Genomic DNA, 22374 nt, shown 5'->3' with positions numbered 1-22374 from the left:
CAGCTCTTGAGCAATTTGATGGGAGTGAAATGGATGAATAAAGAACAAACAACAAATATATATGTGTATATGGTCATTTGAGTTTATTGGATTTTTCTTATTGTTACTTCTAACCTCTTCTATGAAGATGCTCTGAGCTAGGTCTGGCCTGGTGATCAGAGGTGCTGCTAGGAAAGGGTTGCGACGGTCTTCTTAGACTACCAACTTCCAACTCCAATGATACCATGTCTTCTATGTTGCTTTGCATCAGAGTAGACCTGACTAATGTCTCAGAGATCCAGGGTGAAAAAAAGTCCTTTCTAGAATAATATCTTCTCATTCATAATCACTCAATTCCAGGCTTTAGAACTCACAATGAATATTTAATAACACTGGTCTAGAAGTTTCTAGCACATCTCAGTAGAATCAGAGGCTCTTAATCAGTGCTGAAAGAGTCCTCAGAGGTCATCTCATACAGTTGGTTTTCAAACAACTTAATAATGGATATAGTTTCCCAAACCGTTACACACTAATATTTTTAATGTAATTTAAAATATCACAGAATGTCAAATTTCCATACAAGTTTCTAAAGATTCTCAATGGATGCACTTATCTACACTTAGCTCATCACAAATCAGTAGCAGTTTGTGGACCAGCACTGGTCCCTGGACTCTATTCTGAGCAGAGATGATGCTGGTACAAACTTATTCTAAATTTAGGTAAGGAATCTGAAGTGTAAGAGAAGGGGCAATTAACCAGTTACAATTTCTTAACAGGAGAGTTAGGTTAGGATTAGCATTATTGATACTAGCCACAACGACGGAACGTCTTCAGAGTCACTCAAGCAGAGATGCAGGAAGATGGGCCCCTCTGCACAGAGACTCCTCGTTACCTGAACCCTAAGTAGTTTGGTCTTATTAAGTATATTTGTCTATATCTGACTATGCCACGTTACCTGATATATATACATTATTAAGGAAGACCTTTCAGACTCCCATGCTAGGCTGGGCCCCTAAGTTTCACCCTCACATGGCAACCTTTACTCATCTTTCACTGATTTAACCATTGTTAGCAACTACATCTTTGTCTGATTATTGCATTATCATCTTTTTCTTTTTTTCCTGCTGGGCTAAAAGGGCTAAAGAGGCAGAGACCATGTCCGTTTTGTATACCATCATAGCCTGGTGCCGAGCATAGTGCCTGCCTCCTAGCAGATGCTGAACACATTTTTTTGAAAGAATTAATTAATGAGTAGAGAAGCAATGCTAGGGTAGCTCTCTGGGGCCACCTGCAGGGACTGTAGGAACTAGCAGCATACCTGGTGAGGACACCAAGACTAGAGCTCGGCCTGGCTAAGATTTCTCCAGGGCAGCTTAGCACCTCACACCTAGCAACTTCTCCAGGCTTATTTCAAATGGCCTTTTATCAATGCAGCTGGCAGGTTGTTTCTCCCCTCCTCCCTTCTTCCGGATCTCCCTTCCTGTTTCCTCCCACCTTTCATCCTTTCTTCCTTCTTTCTTCCCTGTCATTTCTGTATGTAACACCGCATGAGACAGTGAACACCAGCATAATCAGGCAGGATCTTTGTGTAGAGAAAGCTTATACAATACATGGGTGAAAGATAACTACAAATGGCCCAGTTGATGAGAAAAACCAGAAAAGATAAACATAAGACAACATGAGCTCAGGAGTTTCAACTCCTCTGCCTGGGTTTTAAGCCCATTATAATCAGATCCCATCTAACAATGCCCAGGTTCACCCAGCATGCATCAGAGAGCCTGCACTCCTCAGCACCTTCAAAACATTACACTTACCCATTTCTTTGAACCTCTGCCTTCTGCTGCTGCTCTGGCTGAAAAGCTCTCCTTCTTTAGGCTTGGCTAGGTCTCACCTTGCCAGATGGAGCTCAAGTGCCACCCCCTGGGAGACCCACCCCATACTCCCATTTCCTACGACCAAATTATCTGTATCACACAGGTGAGCCCTCAGGTATTAGACATCGTGTGATCATGTCTCCCAGATGGATTATAAGCTCTTTGAAGGAAGGGCCTGTGGCTGGTGTCTATTCACTGTCCCCACAGGGCTTTAAGTATGGAATTGTGAATGCATCAGTGGAAATGCACAGCAAGGCCAAAACAAGATTTGGTACTTTTATTAGGTCTGTCACTCCCTAGACTATGGAAAAGCAATTCAGAGCAAAATGCAAATAGGTGTTATTGGAAAGTGTCATACCTTATCTCAGCAATGGCTTCTTTTTTTTTTTTTTTAAAGCTCCACTGTGCCCACAGCATGTGGATGTTCCTGGGATCAAACCCAAGCCACAACAGTGACAACGTGAGATCCTTAACCTGCTAGACCACCAGGGAACTCCAGCAGTTAACATACAAGAGAGTTTTCCATGATCCCATTTGTCATTTATAAAACCGGGCGAGTAAGGACAGGTGGGAATAATGGGAAAGTACATAATTGCTATAACTGCGGCATAATATATACAGTGCCAAGCTACTGTCTACACCCCATGATTCCAGGTGAGTCACTTTGTCTCTCTGGGCCCCAGTTTCTTTATCTGTAAGCTAAGTCTGTTTTCTCGAGATTCCCCTTCTGCTTTAATTGTTCAGGTGTCTCTTCGAAACTGGCATGTCTCTTCTGGGTTCCCAAGGTCAATGGCTGTTCCAGAAACTGCCGCTGGTTTCCTCTGAGCCGCCGGAAGGAAAGGTTCTTATTCATTACACCGCCCCATCAATCATCCAGAGTCCATAGGATGTTTAATATGGAATCACTTAATTTAATAGTCATTTTGACATAAGAAATTGTTTTCTTAAAGCCAGAGCTGGCTGTAAAACCTCAAGTGATATTTTATGGCTGTCATATAATAAAATCATTCAGCAATTAGTGATTAATGACATACAACAGTAAGATTTTTCCATGGCCACCTCCCCCCATGGCTGTTTCTCTCTGGTCTCACTCACTTTCCAGTCCAGCAATCAAACCTGGAGTGACAAGCCTCTTTCTATAATCAGAGTAGATTTCTGAGCCTAAAAGGCCATCACCTCCAACAAAAAGCATCCAAAGGGCTGGCCTGGTACTGTGGTGGGACCGAATGTAAGCATCTAAGTAGACAGTCCCAGACATGGATGAAAGTTAGAAAGCATGGGCTTCCTCAGACAAAGTACCAGGCATGGGGTTTAGAACAAAGGAATCAAGCTTTTTTCATTGTGCAACAGGGATTTTGTGAGAAAGGCAATGGACCCTGTGAGCTGTCTCCCTCACTCACCCTCCTGCCCATTACACTGTCCTCCTTAACTGCACTTTTAGTCCTGACCCGCCCACTCTCAAAACGCCAAGCACTGTCTCCCTGAGCAGGGTCCCTGCTGTGTCCCCTTCCCTCTGGTCTACCCTCCCACAAACACCTAAAATTAAACTTGACAATGTGGGCTTTCAACTCAGGAAGACCAGCCCCTCTTTCCTAGTTCATAACACTCACCCAAATGCGATGGGACAGACTATTGGTGCTAGTCTCATTTTACAAATGAAGATGTTGAAGCCCTGGGTGTCTAAGAACAGTCAAAAAGCAGCACAACCATGGTTCCATCCTTGGCCGTCTGCAGCCAACCCCTGACCTTGGGCCAGTGCACTCGTCTCACTCTTCTGCCCCCACAGGTGTTAAAAGATAATTGTAGTAACGGGAGCCATGAACCTAGCACATTGCTTGGCCTAATCTAAGTCCTCAATAAATGGTAATTTGTGATTATCATTGTTACTTACATAGTGTTAACTTATAATGTTATTGATTATTGCCTTATTTCCCCTGTTAGGAACAAGGACAGAATTAGGAGTAAACCTATCTGTCTCTGCTATACTGGATACAGTGATGTGCTGTCTGGACCCCACTGTCTTCTAGATACTCGTCCCCAGTGTAGGAAGTGATGATTCTCAGCTAAGTTGCTCTCTGGAATTTTCCACAGCTGGTAACAGCACCTCACCAAGTTCACACCCCTTGCCCAGTGATAGCTCACATCTTACAGATGCTCAGTGTGGAGACAGGAAGGCCTAATCCCTTGGCTCAAGGAGGGACATATCTAAAGGCACATCGCAGCTACACAGCTCTCACGGGATCAGCCAGTGCAACTGCATCACAGCTCACTCCCTGCCCAATGCCCTCACCCCTCAAAGGGGGTATTATTCCTGAGCTCCAACAAACCTCCTGCACTGAAATCCCTATCACAAAGGCTACTTACCAAAGGAGAACTTCCTAGGACATCCACCCACCCCCAGAAAATCCATGCACAAAAAATAAAGAAACACAAAACTACTCAGGGAACACTGTTTCACTGCCTTTTCACACTGGGGGAAATTACACCTAAGTTCAGAGCATAATTTCCCATCAACTATGTAGTAAATACCGTGCTGAATTTAAACCTTCTTTGAATCTGTGGTCACTACACCTTGTTAATTTATTTCCAAGTAGAACTTGAGTTTTTAAATATCATAAAGAACAAAAAATATATTATAAAGACAAGAAACAGCATTTTAGAATGGGAGGATTTAGATTCATTTTCTACTCTTCAAGATGTTCTTTTACATTTTAAATTGTAAAGCACATTTTCTAGAATTTTCTGAAGTTCTATCTCCTCTTTCCTGTATTTGCTGCCCCCAGTAATAGCCTTTTAACAGGCCACCTGGTCCCCAGTTCTTCCTTCGATGATTTGCCCTTTATCCTGCTGCAAGAATGACCTTCCTAAAGACTGGTCCTGAGCATGCCCAGTCCTTTAAGTGTATTAACTGCAGAATCTTCAACCTGGCATTTAAAACCTCTAAGTTATCACTTTAATCTTCTTTTCAGCCTTATCGGCATCTCTTCTTCCATGGGCATAGAACTTGAATTTCCTGACAGACTGAACCATGAATAATTTTCTAAACACACCTCATGCTCTCCTGCTTTTGAGGCTCCCTTTCTGTTCCTTCTTCTATCTGAAATGCCCACCATTATGTCCCAGACGAAGGCCCAGGACCACACCCATAAGTCTGCCTATGAAACTGAACTCATCTGTTAGTGTTCCTCTCTGAAGTCTTTACTGATGCCACCTCCTCTGGCCCCTCTATCTCAGGTGGTACCTCTCTTGTGGCATTTCACCACTGTCCCTTGTGTCAGATACTTGCCAACTTATCTCAACTTCCTTTCACGCTACTGTATCACTCAGCTCTTGCTGCCTAATAAATCATCGTAAAATGCAGTATCTTACAACAGTTATATATTTTGCTCCTACATCTGGGGGCCAGCTGGAGGACTGCCTTGTCTATATTGGGCTCCATGGGAGGCTCTGCTCCACACTAGGAATCAGGAGAGAGAGCTGGGTTCCTCACAGACGTGTGGGCTTAGGTGTGTTTCATATGTCCATTATGGATCTTGGAATGAGGGGGCCATCATGAAATGAAAGAGGTAAAAGATGCACACCCCAGGCAGGCAGGCACTTTAAAAGCTTCTTCTTGTTCTTACCTGCTAAACTTGTCCACGCAAGTCAGACGGATGAGCGCACAGCTGGGGTGAGAAAATACCTATTGCATACAGTTCATTGTTGAAAGGCACTGCCAAAGTCACACAGCAATGCATTTGGATGTACAATTCTATTACTTAGGAGATAATTAAGAACTAGAACAAATAATCCATACCTACTGTCCTTTATATCCTTTTGCATGAATACGCTATTCACAGAATAGGGACTCTAGTCTCTTGAAAAGAATTTCTTAGTAAGTACATCTAAATGGACATAAATAAAATCCATAGCCTCTATTATGCCACAGTGTTAATAAAAACTAGAAGCATTATTTTAATAATGACTAATATCCATACAGCGTTTTACAGTTACAAAGTATTTTAATAATGCCTTAGAGCTTTCAAAGTACACAAATATATTATCTCATTTAGTGAGTAGTACATGCATTTTTAAAAGATGCCTGGAGGGGGCAATGTCTTCGCTGGTTGGAAGTACTCTTTAACTCTAGAAGTAAAGTACTGTGGAGGAAGAAAAGGGTTTTTGGTAAGGGACCCCTGGGTTGCGACTCAAAGCACAACCCTAGGACACCACTAACTTGATCCTTGGTTTTGAAAAACATTTTCTAACCAGGATATGTACTGTTTACTGGGAGAGACACATGCAATGGAGATTCCTGAGGATAGATTCAGAGCAAGGGTTTAAAAGTGGGGCCCCAAGAATCTGCATTTTAATGAGCATCTTAGGTCAATCCACTGCAGGTTTTCCCTTGACCATCATCTGAGAAAAAACATTCTATCAGAGGAATGGACAGGATTTCTCTCCTCCCAGCACCTAATGTTGAAGATCAACACACAGGCTACAAGAGGATTATCGACTTCTGGGACAAAAAGCATTGGACTAAACTTCCAAGACCTTCTATCAGCCCTTTGAATTCTAGAGATGAAGGTTCACAAAACCACAGGGATCCTAAGAGCAACCTAAGTCCTGGCTGCTATTCCAGTGGCAGAAATAGAATTAGTCCCCAGAAGCCCTGAATCCTTCTCACAAGTCATGGATTTTTTTTTCCTCCTAATGTACTGAGTTTCTCTCTGTGCTGGGATATCCTAACAAAGCTCACATCAAGTCAATAGGAAGGAAAAGGAAGAACAAAAGGAGACATAGCATACCTCTTAATGCCATTCATGTTTCAAATCTCTTCTTCCACAAAAAAAAAAAAAAAGTAGAAAATAGTCATAAAACCCAACTCCATTTGCCCTATTTCACTGCCACTTCTTTTAATGACACTTGTTAAGCAGGGGGGTGTTAGTACTAAGAAATGTATGATTCAGGATCCTGGATCTCTCATTCCCAGTGTTACTTAACAAGTGCATGGAATCCCATTTTAAACCCCCCAGTGCTTCTGGCCCAGCTCCTTGGCAATTACTGCACACTTTGGTGCATTTTATAGATCAGACTGGTTCCAGGGTCTGACCTTTTCAACACTTCAGTCTCCTCGTGTCCATCTGAAATGCTGAGTGGGCAGAGAAGGGACCCCCCGGGGATTTCTCTCTCTGCCTCTATTGTGCACAGTTTTGCACAAATTACTTGACAGCTTCTCTTCAACACCGTTAAGGGAAGAGGTTGGCAAATGTTGCAATATGATAAGGCTGGCCAGTGGGGAGATGAAAAGGGGCGTGGCATGCACCTAATCCATCATCCAGGCTGTCCTTCCCAAGAGCAGATTCAAGTAAGAGGGCTAAAGGAGGAGAGTGTGTCCTGATTTCAGGGAAATTGAGGATAAGCAGCATGGATTCCTAAATGACAGTTTTGTCCCTCCTTGTACTTATAAGCAAAGGGGATCAAGGTGGTAGCATACACCTGTCACATATTCAGAAATACACAAACAAGTACACAGAAGGAAAACCGCGTCTTTGAAAAGCAATTTGCTGACAGCTGAAAAAGCCTAAGTGACTAAAGGAGTTTCCTGTTTTAAGCATCCCTTTGAGAATAAAACAAGCTACAGTGTGACTGAATGATCCTTAGCACCCTTTGCCACCAAGTAAAAGAAAGGGTTAATTTCTTCCAATCTAATCACCATAGTCTTTCACTCTCTCTCACACCAGGCTCTATGGATTATCACTTAACTGGACAAAATCACTTCCATGTGAATGTGGACATTTATCTTCTTACCAAAACATGGTGAAGCCCTTGATAGAGCAGAGGATCACCAGGTAGTGTCCTCATTAGCACAATGGCTTAGGTTCTTTGGCAAGACTTTAACCACTGAAGAAATGTCTACTCTATAGGATAACCTGAAGACAATTATACCAGTATGTAGCTTGTATAAAATGAAAGGACCAATCTAGATTGATGATTTTATAAGTGTTTTTATTTGTTTCCTTGATGAATGGACTTCCATCTTCAAAACAACTCTTATGCATAAGCTTAACATATAAAACATAAGAAGCTGAGTAGTTCTGGCTGAATCAAAAATGAGAGGGCCAAGGACCTGATCACTATGCACCACTAAGGCTCTCCTGTGTATCAGATAGTCCCTGGGACAGTTTTTCAGAACTCCCATAGACTTTCCAAGAGCACTAGTGGAGAAATCACTAGACCAGATCATCTTTCAGGGTCCTTTCTGCTTTAACCTCCCCATAATCCTTTAGTATACAAGAAGAGTATATCAATTCAGTGGTATATTCTGGCATGAAAGTGATCTTTATAAATACTATGCCCACATAGAGAAAATTGTTTCGATTAGGTAAATGTGAAAAAAGAAACATAAATGGTTGACATAATACAACTACACTTTTTTGAGAAATTATTTTCATATGTACAAAGAATCAGAAGATGGAAAGAAAGAATTAAAAAGTGTATTAAAATTATTGAATTCCAGGGGTTTTTTTTTTTCTTTTTTGGGGCCTCACCCATGGTTGTGTGGAAGTTCCCAGGCTAGGGGTCCAATCAGAGCTGTAGCTGCTGGCCTCTGCCACAGCCATGCAGGATCTGAGCCATGTCTGTGACCTATACCACAGCTCACGGCAATGCTGAATCCTTAACCCACTGTACAAGGTCAGGGATTGAACCCATGTCCTCATGGATACTAGTTGGGTTCATTATTACTGAGCCATGACAAAATGATTAAATCCTAGTTTAATAAAAGAAAATTAAGGCTGTTGTATCAATTAAAGTATAAACAGGAATGGATTATTTAAAATATATACTAGGCATACATTTTTAAAAGCCCCAAATCCCGTAATTTTTCATTGGAGACTGGCACTTGGGATCGAGATACTTTAGAAGATTTGCATCTGTCTTGAAAAAATCATTAGCTTATATATTGACAGAGAGTTGCACGGAATGCACTTAAGTATCTCAAGGAAAGTACCAAATGTTAATAAATCTTCGTAAAACATGACCGTCATGCCAATCCCCTGCACAAGAGATGAATGCCCTCCATTACCCAGAGAGACATGTCTAAACCACTTACCTCGTGTTTGAGGCCCTTCACCATCTGAATCTAGTCTACATCCCAAGCTTCATTTCTCACTGCCCCTCAATGAAAATCCTATTTTCCTAGCACAGTGGTGCTCAATGGAGGGAGGAGATAACCTGAGAGAATAATTTGGCAACATCTGAATATTAGAGACATTTCTGATTTTCACAACTAGAGGAGTTCTGTGACCATTCACAGAGTAGAGACCGGGGATCCAGCTAAACCTGTTACAAAGCACAGGATAATTATCCAGACCATAATGCCAAAAATGTTGAGGTTGAGAAACCCTATTCTTTTTTTTTTTTTTTTTTTTTTTTTGTCTTTTTTTGCTATTTCTTGGGCCGCTCCCGCGGCATATGGAGATTCCCAGGCTAGGGGTCTAATTGGAGCCGTAGCCACTAGCCTACACAAGAGTCACATTAATGCGTGATCCTAATCGCGTCTGCAACCTGCACCACAGCTCACAGCAACGCCGGATCGTCAACCCACTGAGCAAGGGCAGGGACGGAACCCGCAACCTCATGGTTGTCGGATTCGTTAACCACTGCGATGGGAACTCCAAGAAACCCTATTCTAACAACTGCTCTCCAAATATACTGAGACTTCAGCTTTGTTCTAATTAGGCTCCCTGAAGGAGAACCCTTTCTTATTTGCCAAGTCAACCATCATCCAAGGTTCTTCAATCTCATCTCCTCCAAGAAGCCTTCACTTGGCATACCAGGCTAGCCTGGGCCCTTCAGCTGCTGAGCAATCATGACATTTTCTCTAATATTCTTTTGGTGCTTCCCATTTCTGGCCATGCTCCCTTGGCAATCTGCATTGATTTGTCTCAACATTTGCATCACATCTGTTAAAGTACACATGATCTGATACAACACAATCTTCAGCTTATAGTTTTACGCATTTTATTAACATCAAGCTAGAAATATTTTTCTCTAAAATAATTTTAACAAATAATAACAAGGCATGGGCTGATAACTGGAAAAACAGATCAGAAATACAAACAATGACAATTAGGTAATGAATGGGATTTGAATGTAGAGAAAAACATATGCAGATACAACCAAACTTACTTAGTTTCAAAGAGATACTAAGAGCTATCTGCCACCAAATTAATGACGATACTCATTTTTGCCAATTATCCTCTCATATTAGGAGTTGTTTTATTATTAATTTTATATCTAATATTCATTAAACACTTACTATGTGCCAAGCTGAAAAGACTGACATTCAGCCAGGAGGTGATGGCAGGGTATAGTGATGCCTCATCAGTCAGAAAGGACATCAGCTAATTAAGTACAATTGCCTAATATCATATAGCTATTAAGCACACAGCTCTTCTCCTTTAAATTCCCAAGCCCCCTACAGGAATGAATCTCTAGTTAGATCACATTCCCCTAATTACTTTAAAAAATCTCTTTATAATATAAAGAATCTTAGGGCACCAATTATATGTGTGTGTGGGAAAATTGTAGATACACCTTATGGTTATCCAATTCAGTCATGCCAATCTGAAGAAAGATATGTACAAAGTATCTTTACTTCCAATAGCACCCAAAGTGAAAATTCCTCGATATAACATTAGCTAGAAATATGTAAGACATACAGAGAAACTACACAACCTTATTGAGGAATACAAAGAAATACTCTAAAAGGAGAACAAACCACATGGCCCCAAAGAAATCCGGATATTGAAAAATATTCAGTTCTTGACAAATGAATTTAGAGCTTTGCTGCAATTTTAATCAATAGTCTCCTGAGTTCCTTTATAGGGAGAGGGGAAGTGGGGAATTTTGAAACATAACAGTGATTCCAAATTTATTTGGACGGATAAATGAATAAGATAAGCCAAGGATATTTTGGGGAAAAAAGAAGAGGATCTATTTTTGTTCTCTTATGTTTTGCAGGAAAGACTTGCTCAACCAGGCACAGCATTGTGTTATAAACAATAATTAAACACAGTGTGGTCTGGCTCAGGGCACAGAGAACTGACCAAGCCAAGAGAATAAAAGCTGCTGACAAATGCTGTGAACCTACCAACCTCAATGGTCCCTAACTTCTGACCAGAGTTTCTCCTACAGGAAACAGTCAGAAATATGGGCACAGAATTAAGTGGGAATATGTTTATTGGAGTTTATTTTATTAAAAAATAGAGATCCTACAAATCCTAAAAAATACCCATCAATATGGTTTAAAGTTATTAAATTATTAAAATAATTAAATTATAATATAGTCTCAAGATAAAACAGAGAACTATCAATATGAGAATTCTGAGGCATAATTAGGAGAATGCATTTTTAATGTCATATAATTTAATATGTAATTATAATGTATGTTATATATATACTATATAGTAAAGAAGCATCACAAATCAGAAATCTTTAGCTAATATTTACATGATCATAGAATGTGGGCACAATCTAAATACAAAATAATAGAAGACAGTATAACAAGAAAAATAAAAAGATTTGATCATTTTTAAAGTAAAAAGTATGTTTGATATCATAAGGCAATTAAAATCCATAGAATAAACTGGAGACAATCCTGAAACAAAATGAGAGACCATATAAAAAAGCTCATAATAAAAGAGAAGCAAAAACAGATGGTCACATAAAAGAAATACAATGGCTAATAAATATATGAAAACATGTCTAAACTCACCGGTCTGATAAGAAATGCAAATTAAAACAAGGAAAATCCATTTTTGCATATTAAATTAGATTACTTTTTTAAATTAAATTTTTATGAGGTGTAGTGAAGTGGTATTTTACTAGTTGGAGTGGAAATTGTTATAAACTTTCCAGAGAACAACTTGGCATAATATTTATACATATTGTTTTGGTAATCTATCCTTAAAAAATATAATAATCAGACCATGGAAAAATAATTACTTAAAGGTTTTCAAAATAATATTCCAAAGACTTCCTTAATAGTAAAAATTTGGAAGTAAGATCAATGTTAAATAACAGAAGGTGATTAAATTATTATACAGCCACCAATTAGAATACAATGCAAGTAACAACAGTTTTAAATTATGTTTAGAGAGTGCAGAGAATGGTACAGGAAAATGTTCAAGTATGTTTTTAAAAGATGCAAAAGTTTAAAAACAACATAACCTCAATTGCAATAAAAACAAATATGTTGAAAATTATACTATATTATAATAAGGGAAAAAGTCTATGAAGACGTACTTGATTTTTTTAAGTGGTATTTTCTGGACAGTGAAATTAGAGGTAACTATTTTCTTTTTATTGCTCTGCCTTTCCTCGAATGTCCACAATAAGCTTGCATTGAATTGACAAACAGGAATAAAGTATCTAAATCATGTTTATGTCTTTTAAAAGTTATTTTTGTAGTTTTGCCATTGCCTCTATATCTTGTCCTAGAAGCCTGAGACATTTCTGCTCTAGGACTCTCCTCGGTGAAATGTCCTCTGGGAAGTTTACGTTTCTTCTCAAAGTCTTCCCTGTTTTACGCCTTGCTATAGGCTGAGTTGTGTCCCCCACCAATTTACACATTGAAGCCCTAACCCCCAAGGTGATGTTCTTTGGAGATGAGACCCGTGGGGGGTAATTAGGTTTAGACAAGTTCACTGGTGTAGAGTCCTCATGGTAGGATTAGCATCCTTATAAGAGAAACACTACACACTTCACTTTCCCTCTTCACCATGTGAGAACATAGCAAGAAGGGAGCTGCCCACAAGCCAGAAAGATAGCTCACTCCAGAAACCAACCATGCTGGCACCCTGATCTCAGATCTCCAGCCTCCAGAGCGGGAGAAAATATATTTCTGCTGTTAAAGCCATCCAGCCTAAGCAGACAATTATACACTCCTCTCCCAACATGGAGCAGGGCACTCTGAGATTTCCTCAGCGAGAAAAAGGCTGATTCTGCCACCTGCAACCCTGCATACTGAAGAGCCTCCAAGCCTTCTGGTGGATGTTTTCCCCTTGGGCTGTTCCTCTTCTTTCTCTAGGCCTCTCCCTGACCTTCCAATTCTTAGATTCCCCACGCAAGACGGCTAAGCCCAGTGCACTGCTATCACTGTTTTCACTTCTTCAAGTAGGGAGCAAGGCTTAAATGGGCAATCTGAGTTCCAAAGAAGACTAGAGCAGTCAAGATGCTTTATTCTATGTGGGTTGCTTGACCCTCCCCCAAAGGACAATAGCTATCTGAAATCTCACCCACTGTGAAAACAACCAAATTTGCTCCCCTCTGAAAATGTATTAGTGAGATTATCCTCTCTCTGTGCTGAATGGCTATTACTCATGTCTGCCACATAATCATCTGGGTAGAATAAGCAGTTGGAAGCCCTCTGTCTATAATTCCACAGAAACCAGCCAAAAAAATGGGGGAAAGAAGAAGGAATGGTGTTTCTACTTGAATCTTAGAACGTTTCTTACACTGGATGAGGAGAGTGAATGTGGCTGTCTTTGAAGTCTCTGTTTAACACATAGAAATCTTTTCAGATTTTCAGAGGCTGGGTCAAATATGACACTTTCTCTTCCAGTAAAGACTTCATTAAGTCTACAACTACATAGGTCTCCTTATTTTCCCTCCTTCGTAGAATGCATACATGGTAAGCCAAAGTACCACATGAGTCCAGCATCTCTTGATTTCATCCTAAGAGTTGAGGGTTCTGTCTTCCCCGGGGCACTGACTACGGTGTATAGTTTCTGAGCACTCCATCTGTTCTTAGTATTAAGATAGCTCTTCCAAGGCCAAGATGTAACCAGACATGCAGCATTTAAGTGGCCTCTGCCAGCAAAGTAGAAACTGATTTCTGCTTGAAAGCCGAGCTTTCACACTCCCCTCGTGACCTTGCATGTATTATTTTCAACGTAATGTATTTTTAAATTGCTGCATCATTTAAAAAATGTAAGGGAGAGTTGAATTAAATATTATTTGTGGCATACCCTAGTTTGCAAAGGGCCTCTAAATCGGATCCCTTCTACCAGGTCGATGCCTAAATCCCATTACTTGAGATGGCAAATGACTGTGTTTGCAAAATTGTAGACGCACAGTTAGAGAGAGCTTCAAAAATTCAGCCCATAATGTTAACTTTGTTTGAAAAGAACTTGATTTTCCAGGAAACAATCTCAAGCCATTCTGCCTATTCCTTAACCCTGTCATGGATAATATATTAATATCCAAAGGATGACTCACCATGTAATTCTTCAGGAACCATAGTTTAGGAGCTCATCCTTAAAGTAAAACATAAACTATATTAAAGAATACGTGAGATTTACAGAGTTTAAATTGAAGTAAAGGTGTAAGGAGGTTTGTCCAGCCACATTAATTCAAATAACCATGCCCTATTTTTACCTCCAGCCACATTAATTCAAATAACCATGCCCTATTTTTACCTCCAGCCTGTGAGTGCCCAATGTCTTGCACACTCACAGCTGTTATTAGGCTGAAATGGGTAAGTCTAGGATTCAGATATATGGGAATTTTGTAAGTGAAGTTAGCACTTCTCTGAATGGGAATGTTCACACTTGGCTCATGTTTACACATACACACACACACAAACACTCTCAGAGAGGGAATAAAAAGTATTCTCAGAAAGCAAAATCCTGCCATCAAAATGTAGAACAGAATAAAATGGAATAGAATGAAACAAGTTGACAACCTCACTAGAAATATTAGCAGCTAAAAATAACAAATATTTATTGTCTCTCTGTTTCTACATGTCAGGAATCTGAGCATGACTCAACTGGGTGCCTCTGTCTCAAGGTCTTTCACAAGAATTCAGTCAATGTGCTGGCCAGGGCTGCAGTCTCATCTGAAGGCCTGACTGCAGAAGGATCTGTTTCCAAGCTCATGCACATGATTATTGGCAGGATTCAACTGTTCCTCCCTGGAACCGAACTGTCAGAATGAGGCTCTCAGTTCCTCACTAACTGCTGACTATAACCTCCCTCAGTTCCTTGTCACATGGGCCTTTCCAGAAAGCAGCTCACATAGCAATCATGAGAATTCGCCTGAGACAAAAAACACTGTCCTTTTGTAACTGGAACTCTGAAGTGACATCTCCTCACCTCTGCCACATGCTAATGACTAGAAGTAAGTCACTCAATGCAGCCTGAATTCAAAGGGAGAGGACTACTCAGTGGTGTGGTCTCCAGAAGCAGGGGTCATTGGGGGCCATTTTGGAGGCTGCCTTCCCCAACCAGGAAGGGAGTACTAACTATAAATAGACTCTTATTGCATATGTTTTAGGTGGGAATATACAATAGAACATGATTTATATTTTCTGACAAGGATTAAAGATCCTCAAATGTATATATTTTGATGTAATTATTCTCCTTTTAGTGGTGATATAAACAAAATTGTTAAACCCTAACAATCACCGATTTTCACTCCTATGTGTTCTAATAGATGTGCAACAAACACTTATGGATTTCCTGGGGGTGGAATAAGAGTGATAGATGGAGAGGCAAAGGAGAGAGGGTCAATCATTCTCTATAAGAAAAGCTTATGATACTTTGGAAGGTGTGTAAGAGTGGAGAGGTACTTTGGAAGGGGATGTGCTGTGGACAACCCTGTGGCTGAGAATAGTTTTATAGCCCATGGAAAGAGAAGGAATAGATGAGAAAGTAATGATTGTCTAAGATGATAAGGATTTTGAAGAGATAAAGGGGTTTTATAAAGACTCACCGTTGACTGTGTGATGTGATGCTTCTTTGCAACTCCTCTCAAGGAAAGGTTCAGTAAAAAGCTACATTGCTCTAAAATACTTTTAGTGTTGCATATGGATGTGACACTTGAATGTGACACTCTGTTGAGACTAGGAAAAAACATAGGTTTCTCAATGGGCTAGCTAGGACACTGGTCCAAGAAAATGATCCTAGATAGTAAGGAAATATGCATAAAATATTAACTGAACTATTATTTATAAAAAATGAAAAATATGAACATTTCTAATGTCTAATAAAAATAGAATATAGCAATAAAGTATATATCTTTACAGAGTGAAGTGTTGCCTAGATAATTAAAATGATGGCTATAAAATGTTCACAGTAACATAAAAATTGTTGTAATAAAACATTAAGAGGGGAGAAGGTAGATTATACAAATTCACATGTAATATGTTTAAGCTACATATAAAAGAGCACATTCATCCAAAAAAAGAGACTGGGGAAAAACAAGAACAATGAAAGACTGGAAAGAAAATATTGCAATAAAAGGACTTTTTAGTCCATATCCTCCTTTTTTCCTTTACAAGCTATTTTCCTTGGACCTCCTATCTATACACACCAGGAGGGACATGTGTTGCTTTCCCATTCATCCAATCTTCCCTCATGACCTTTCTTAAAAAGAAGAAAAGCAGCTGGGACAACCATCACTAGAAATCTACAATGAGTAAGCCAACCTTAGTCTAAGGATGAGAGAGACATGGAACCCACTGTGGCTGTCCCTACACACCAGCGACTCTTTCAGCCTGCAACCAGCATTGGAACAGGTCAAAAATCTGTCCACAAAGGACCCTCTCCTTGAACACCCTACAGTGGGCTGATCTAGAACCTGTTCTACAACTATCGTCTTCCTATAGATTTTCTTTTTTTTTTTTTTTTAATTTTAAAGGCCGGTCAATTTTGCAACCCAAATACCCCAGAAAAGGGGTAAGAGTTTAACATCTTAGGGTATATTACTTTATCACAACACTTTCATACAATGAGAAAAGGCAAAGAAGAGGAACAAATGGACCCCAATCTTTCAGGAGAGAGAATAATTAAGGAAAAGTTAGTAAGGAAGATATATTGGATACATTCTTTCTCTCTTTCATTATACTATACAAGTAAAAGCTATTAGAGATCAGAGGCACTTAGGGACTAGTCCAGTTACACAAGAACTCAGCAAGGCCTAGGATGCCTGCGCCCTCCTTGAAAAAGATGCTGAAAAAAGACAAATACCTAGGTAGGGTGAGGGTCCATAGAGGCAAAGCTGTGAACCATAACAAGTATTCATATTGGATGTGCAATGAAAATAATCTTCCCACTGCAGAATGTGCCTTCCTGCTAAATTTCTCCCAATGGAAGGGAAGAAGAACTATTCATTTGCAGCTCAGTAGGATATTGAAACAAAACAAAACAAAATGTTTTTTTCCCTATGATAACTTTGTCAAGCAGAGACTAGAGAAGTATTATATTAGGATACTTAGCTACTTTTGTGATGTCCCTGCAAACTAAAAATCACTAAAGTAGTTGGAGTGATGAATGGGAGCATAAGACAAATCTGGTAATCTGCCTGTCAGGCAGGTATCAAATGAGTGAAAGGGTCACAACTAAAAGACTTGTCATGTCAGTCCAATTCTAGGGGCGTGAGCGTGATGGCTAAGTCACTCCAGGGTGTAAGATTCCTAGGTGACCTCTCTTGATGGCATTGGAACATCTGGAATTCATAAAGAAAATTTTATCTCTATAGGAAGCTTGATTATTAATGCTAATGAATATCATGCCTCCTGCCCTGTCTAACCCCCAGGCACTGTGGGGCACTAAGGAGGAAATGGATAACAATGATAGCCCCTTACAATCCCCAGTGCATTTTCAAAGCCATCAGTTACAGGGTCATCACTTAGAGGGTTGATTCTTCTCCCCCACCCTTGGCAGAAATCATTTCTGAATTATAGTACTCTCCTCTAGGCTGCTACTTTCCACCAACTAAAGGCAGCGTAGGAGAAGAAGCCTCACATTCATGGATGTCTATCTCCAAATATAGATTTTGAACATCTCCAATTTATAGATAACAATATTTGGACAATATTTTGTCTGGATTGCATTTTCACTCTATTTGTCTACACAACATAATATAATGGTCTTTCATTTTAATGTCTTGTTTTGACATGGCTATTTTCTCTCCAGTGTGTCCCCACACCCACCAGTGCCACTTCATCCTAAATGATCCCTCCCAAAGAAAGAGTTTTAGGGCTTTTTGATGTTGATTTGTTTTCACCACGTCAGAAGAATCATGAAGCAAGAAAGAGTGAGGACAATAAGGTTAGGTTGAGATGTGGATTCCTGACAGTAAATTAGACCCACTCAATTGTTATCCAATGTTCATAGGCAGTCTCACCCAGCATGGGATTCAAAATTGCATCCCAGAAAAAATGACAGATCACTTGTGTGCCATGTTCTTCACAACTACTAATAAATATAGTATTTAAGACATAATTTACAAATTACAAAACTGAAAGGGAAAAATGAAATTGCCAAGAGTCCAATTCTGAAACGATTGCATCTGGTCCTTGCCATAACCTTCGGAAACAGAGAAGAAGAATATTGTTCCCATTATACAGATGAGGAAACCAGAGCTGGGAGAGGCCCTGTCTCAGCCAAAACTGTGCTCAGCACCCTGAGAAATGAACTTTGTCTTTCCTCAAGGAGGTGCTGAGACGATATTTCTACTCCAAACCCATACAAGCCATGTCTCTTCAATATAAGTGGTTTGGAGTTTTTTGACAGTCATGGATTCTGTCACTGGAAGAAAATAATGGCGTCTGTAAAATGAGCTCTCTGCAACTCCTATGACACTTAAAAGAATAATCATGGCAATTATACATCAGAAACAGAGAAGTGATAATTACAAAAATGGAATTTTCAGCTACCACTTGGCTGGCCAGCACAGGCGCTAACTTTTACGTTTCCCCATGGGGGCGTATATGAAAGGAGCAGAGAGTGAAGAAGAAATGAAACACAATTATCAGGACCTGGGGATTTATTCTTTTTACACAAAGGAAGAGGGAAGGCAGACAGCAGCTGGAACATTCTCTTCTTGCTCTTTGCAAAACATAGGAAAACTCTGCCCTTCCTCTACTTAATTTATTTTCCTTCCAAAATGATGACAAGACTTATCCAATCTATTATACTTCTTTCTCCATCAACTTGACTTCCTAGGCGGCCAATGGCCTTACCATCAGGAGTTTGTTCTAGAAATAGCAGAAGGATTTTGTTTTTGTTTTTGAGGGATTTCTGAGTGATGGTACACCGAGAAATGGTCCATCTGAGCTGAGCCAAAGGCTGTAATTATATAGCCAGAACATCAGAAAAACAAATATTTCTTTTTCTGCCTTACTCTATTGTAAAAAAAATCTTAATAATTCTAAATACAGACCAAGTAATAATTGTAATAATAGTTACAGACCAAATAATAGTTGGTCTGAAAAGGGAAAAATAATTGGGGATAGTCCAGGTATTGAAGCAAAAGCAACACTCGCAATTCCCTTTCCTCTCCCAGGATTCTATATATATAATAAGACATGGTTGACATTGTGCTTCTGAAATCATCATTTTAATTCTGGACATAGTTTTTGTAGGTGCAGGAGGGGACTGGGTGAAACTGCTGCTTCCAAAGATGTTGGTATGGATGTGTATATGTACAAAAATGGATGTAAATGTACATCACCCCACAACGCATACCCTGCACCTACCTAATGGAAGGCATACACGGCCATCTCATGACTTCTTAAGGGAATTGAACTAAGGCATTTAAAATGAGCATGGAATAGTTACTATTTTCAAGCACTGCTAATGTTGTTTCTGTTTTTAATCAAACATATAATTAAGCATATTACACACTTTGGTTCAGGCTGCCTACAGATATCCCTACACATATTTGGCCATCGCTTCCATTGAAGTTAAAGCAAGACACAAGGAAGATGCATTTTTATGTTCCAGCAAGGAAGAGTAAAAGCTAAAATTACACTAAACCAGGTTTCCCTTGTTACAGCCAAGGTAACAGTAGTAAGCATGTATTTAAAAAATACCAGTTAATGACAACACTTCCCAACTAGGGGGAAGGGCTAACTGTCCATCTGAAATGCCTTCACTCTTTAAAAAGATTTTTCAAAATTGCTCCATGGGCATCATCCTGAAAGATTTATCAGGTGTGATATGAGTCAGGAATTCTGGACTGAAACGAGTTTGGGAATCTGACTTCATGTTTGCAGCTTCCTTCATTCCAGCCTTCTCCAGAGTCTTTAATATCCTACCGTGAGTCCTGAGTCTCCAGGAAGGTAGAGTTGGGTAACCATCACCTAAAATTATTTGACCATAGAAACACCTATGGAAGGACAAGCATTGTGTGGACCTAATGTTCTTTGGAGAACACTTTAGGAAAATATTGCTTTTTAGAATAGGTTCATAAAATATTTACTTTTTCCAAAAAGAAGAGAGATTAGTACACAGCACGGATGGTCATGATGCTCTCATGGATTTCTCCAGCCCAGTGCTTCTCACTTTAATGGACACAGTAAGTCACCAGGGATCATGTTACATGCAGAGTGCTACTCAGTAAGTCTTTGTGGAGCCTGAGATTCTGCATTTCTAACAAGTTCCCAGGTGCTGCTGATGTTGCTGGTCCATAAACCAAACTTGGAGTAGCAAAGGGCTAGGGCACATGTGACTTCAAGTGCTGAAGGTGTCCAGGGATGTGTCCAGAGTGCTATGTTGCCTGATAATTCCTTATCCAAGAGGGTGGTGAGTCTGCAAATGGGGCTTACCAGTAAAACCTGTTGGGTGTGATGCGTTCATGCATGAGTTGCCACCGTCTCCCAAAGTCCATGGAGCTGTAGAGCTGCAAAACAATGAAGTGAGGAGAGCATAAGCATCAAGGGATGTTCTGTTTAACAGAATACATGTGCATCCCCCTGGAGAAGAACATCCCAACCCACCAGTGTGCCCAACACCCTCAAGAAGGCATCCATTCTATTCATATACAAATGTATGTACATGGCTGTGCCATACTTATCATGGTGTCTTCTGGCTCAATATATAGGCAATCAGCTGATGCTTTTGAGCCAAGCTTTGAAACCATTTCTGAGGCCATGTCTCTACCTTGGGGGCAAGGCTTTTAGTAAAATTATATCTTCCTTTTTTTTCCAGCTGCACCTGAGGCATAAGGAAGTTTCTAGGCTAGAGTTTGAATCTGAGCTTCAGCTGCAGGGCAATACTGTATCCTTAACCCACTGCGAGAGGCCAGGGATCAAATCCACAACCTCATGGAGACTAGGTCAGGTTCTTAACCCACTGAGACATATGGGAACTCCTCCTTTTTTCTTTAAATTCTATAAAGTCTTTAGCTACATCTAAAATAATTCAGCAACACTTATTTAAAAATATATGTTTATGGAAAAACCCTTATATGAAAGTCACTCTGTAGATTCTGTGTTCAAGGAAAAAAAATAAGACACATGTAAAAATGCCCTTCATGTGATACCTGATACAATATTGTATGCAAAAAAAGTGTGCCCTTTCAGCTTTATCTCTTACTCTTCCTGTATATATTATAAATGACATGAACTTTTCAGTGCCACTAAAGACATCAGACTCATTCACATTCCCACATCTTTGTAAAATGGCAAGGATAAGACCACTCTTGCGGCTGAGTGAAAATTACCCATCCATGCAGAGCCATCTCTGACCTTTAGCCCACTCACTATTCTTTCTTCTCAATGCACTGCACTCATCATTTTTTCCACTGAGCACTTACCAGAGGGTAAAATACAGGTATGTCGTTCAGATTTGTCTGATTATTTAGTTTTATTTATACTCCTTGAATACATATATAAAGTGTTCACCTAAATATCTATTGCATAAATCAATAATTAAAACAGGGAGGTAATGATGGAAGAAACTCCATGGAATAAGAAAACAGGAAAAAAAAAGAGCCCTGGGACTTTGAAAAAAAAACAAAAAAAGAACCTTCTGCAAGGCCAAATGAATCAGATTCCACATTCTCTTATTTTATGAATGCAAAGTATGGCCCCTTTGTAACACAAAAGGGAAAACACAGCATCTCTGTAAAGACTAGCCAGGAGTGTAGGGTTTTATTTGTAATTGAATATCTAGAAGTATAATATCTGAATCTAACTGATAATGGAATAATAGATATATTGTCATCATCATCATTATTATTTGACTAAGTTGTTCTTTCACATACATTTCAGCATTACAAGGACACTGAGGGGAATTCAAGACAGTTATCAGTTCTTATTAACGTAAACCCCTAATCTCAAGCATTCTCTGATCCAATCAGGCACAGTTAACCACCCCCCCATGGTGCCATTACTATCTGCCTCCATGAAGCTGTTTACACTCAGCCATAACAGGTTAGCACACCTCCTCCCCCACTAGACTCTAATTTATAAGAGGGGTGGAGATCATGCCTTACTCAGCTTTGTGTGTCAGTGATTATACAATGCCTGGCATAAAACAGGGGAACACAGGAACCTCCTATTTTACAGTTCATGACACTCAACCTTGAAGAAGTTATGTTTTGGTCAAATGAACGAGGATGTAGGTTTCTGATGTCCTGGCTCACCTCTCCTTCCATGGAATCATGATGTCTGGTTTATAATGAGAATGCCATCGTGTTTATTTTTTTTTCACAAACTTTTACAAGTGGGGAAACCAAGCAAGAGAGA

At 39.7% G+C, this 22374-nt stretch overlaps 1 protein-coding gene across 2 annotated transcripts in view; it reads right to left on the bottom strand.

Annotated features, from left to right (window-relative positions):
• Positions 1–22374, bottom strand: part of SORCS3 (sortilin related VPS10 domain containing receptor 3) — a 615258-nt gene that overhangs the window by 206157 nt on the left and 386727 nt on the right. For both annotated transcript variants that reach the window (XM_021072812.1, XM_021072813.1), the window contains one exon: positions 20452–20525. In XM_021072812.1, coding sequence (XP_020928471.1) covers positions 20452–20525 — 74 coding nt within the window. The remainder of the gene's footprint in view (positions 1–20451; positions 20526–22374) is intronic.

The sequence above is a fragment of the Sus scrofa genome, chromosome 14 (assembly GCF_000003025.6).
Source record: "Sus scrofa isolate TJ Tabasco breed Duroc chromosome 14, Sscrofa11.1, whole genome shotgun sequence".
NCBI lineage: Eukaryota > Metazoa > Chordata > Mammalia > Artiodactyla > Suidae > Sus > Sus scrofa.
The sequence above is the reverse complement of the archived record's forward strand: the minus strand, read 5'-3'. Positions and strand labels throughout refer to the sequence as shown.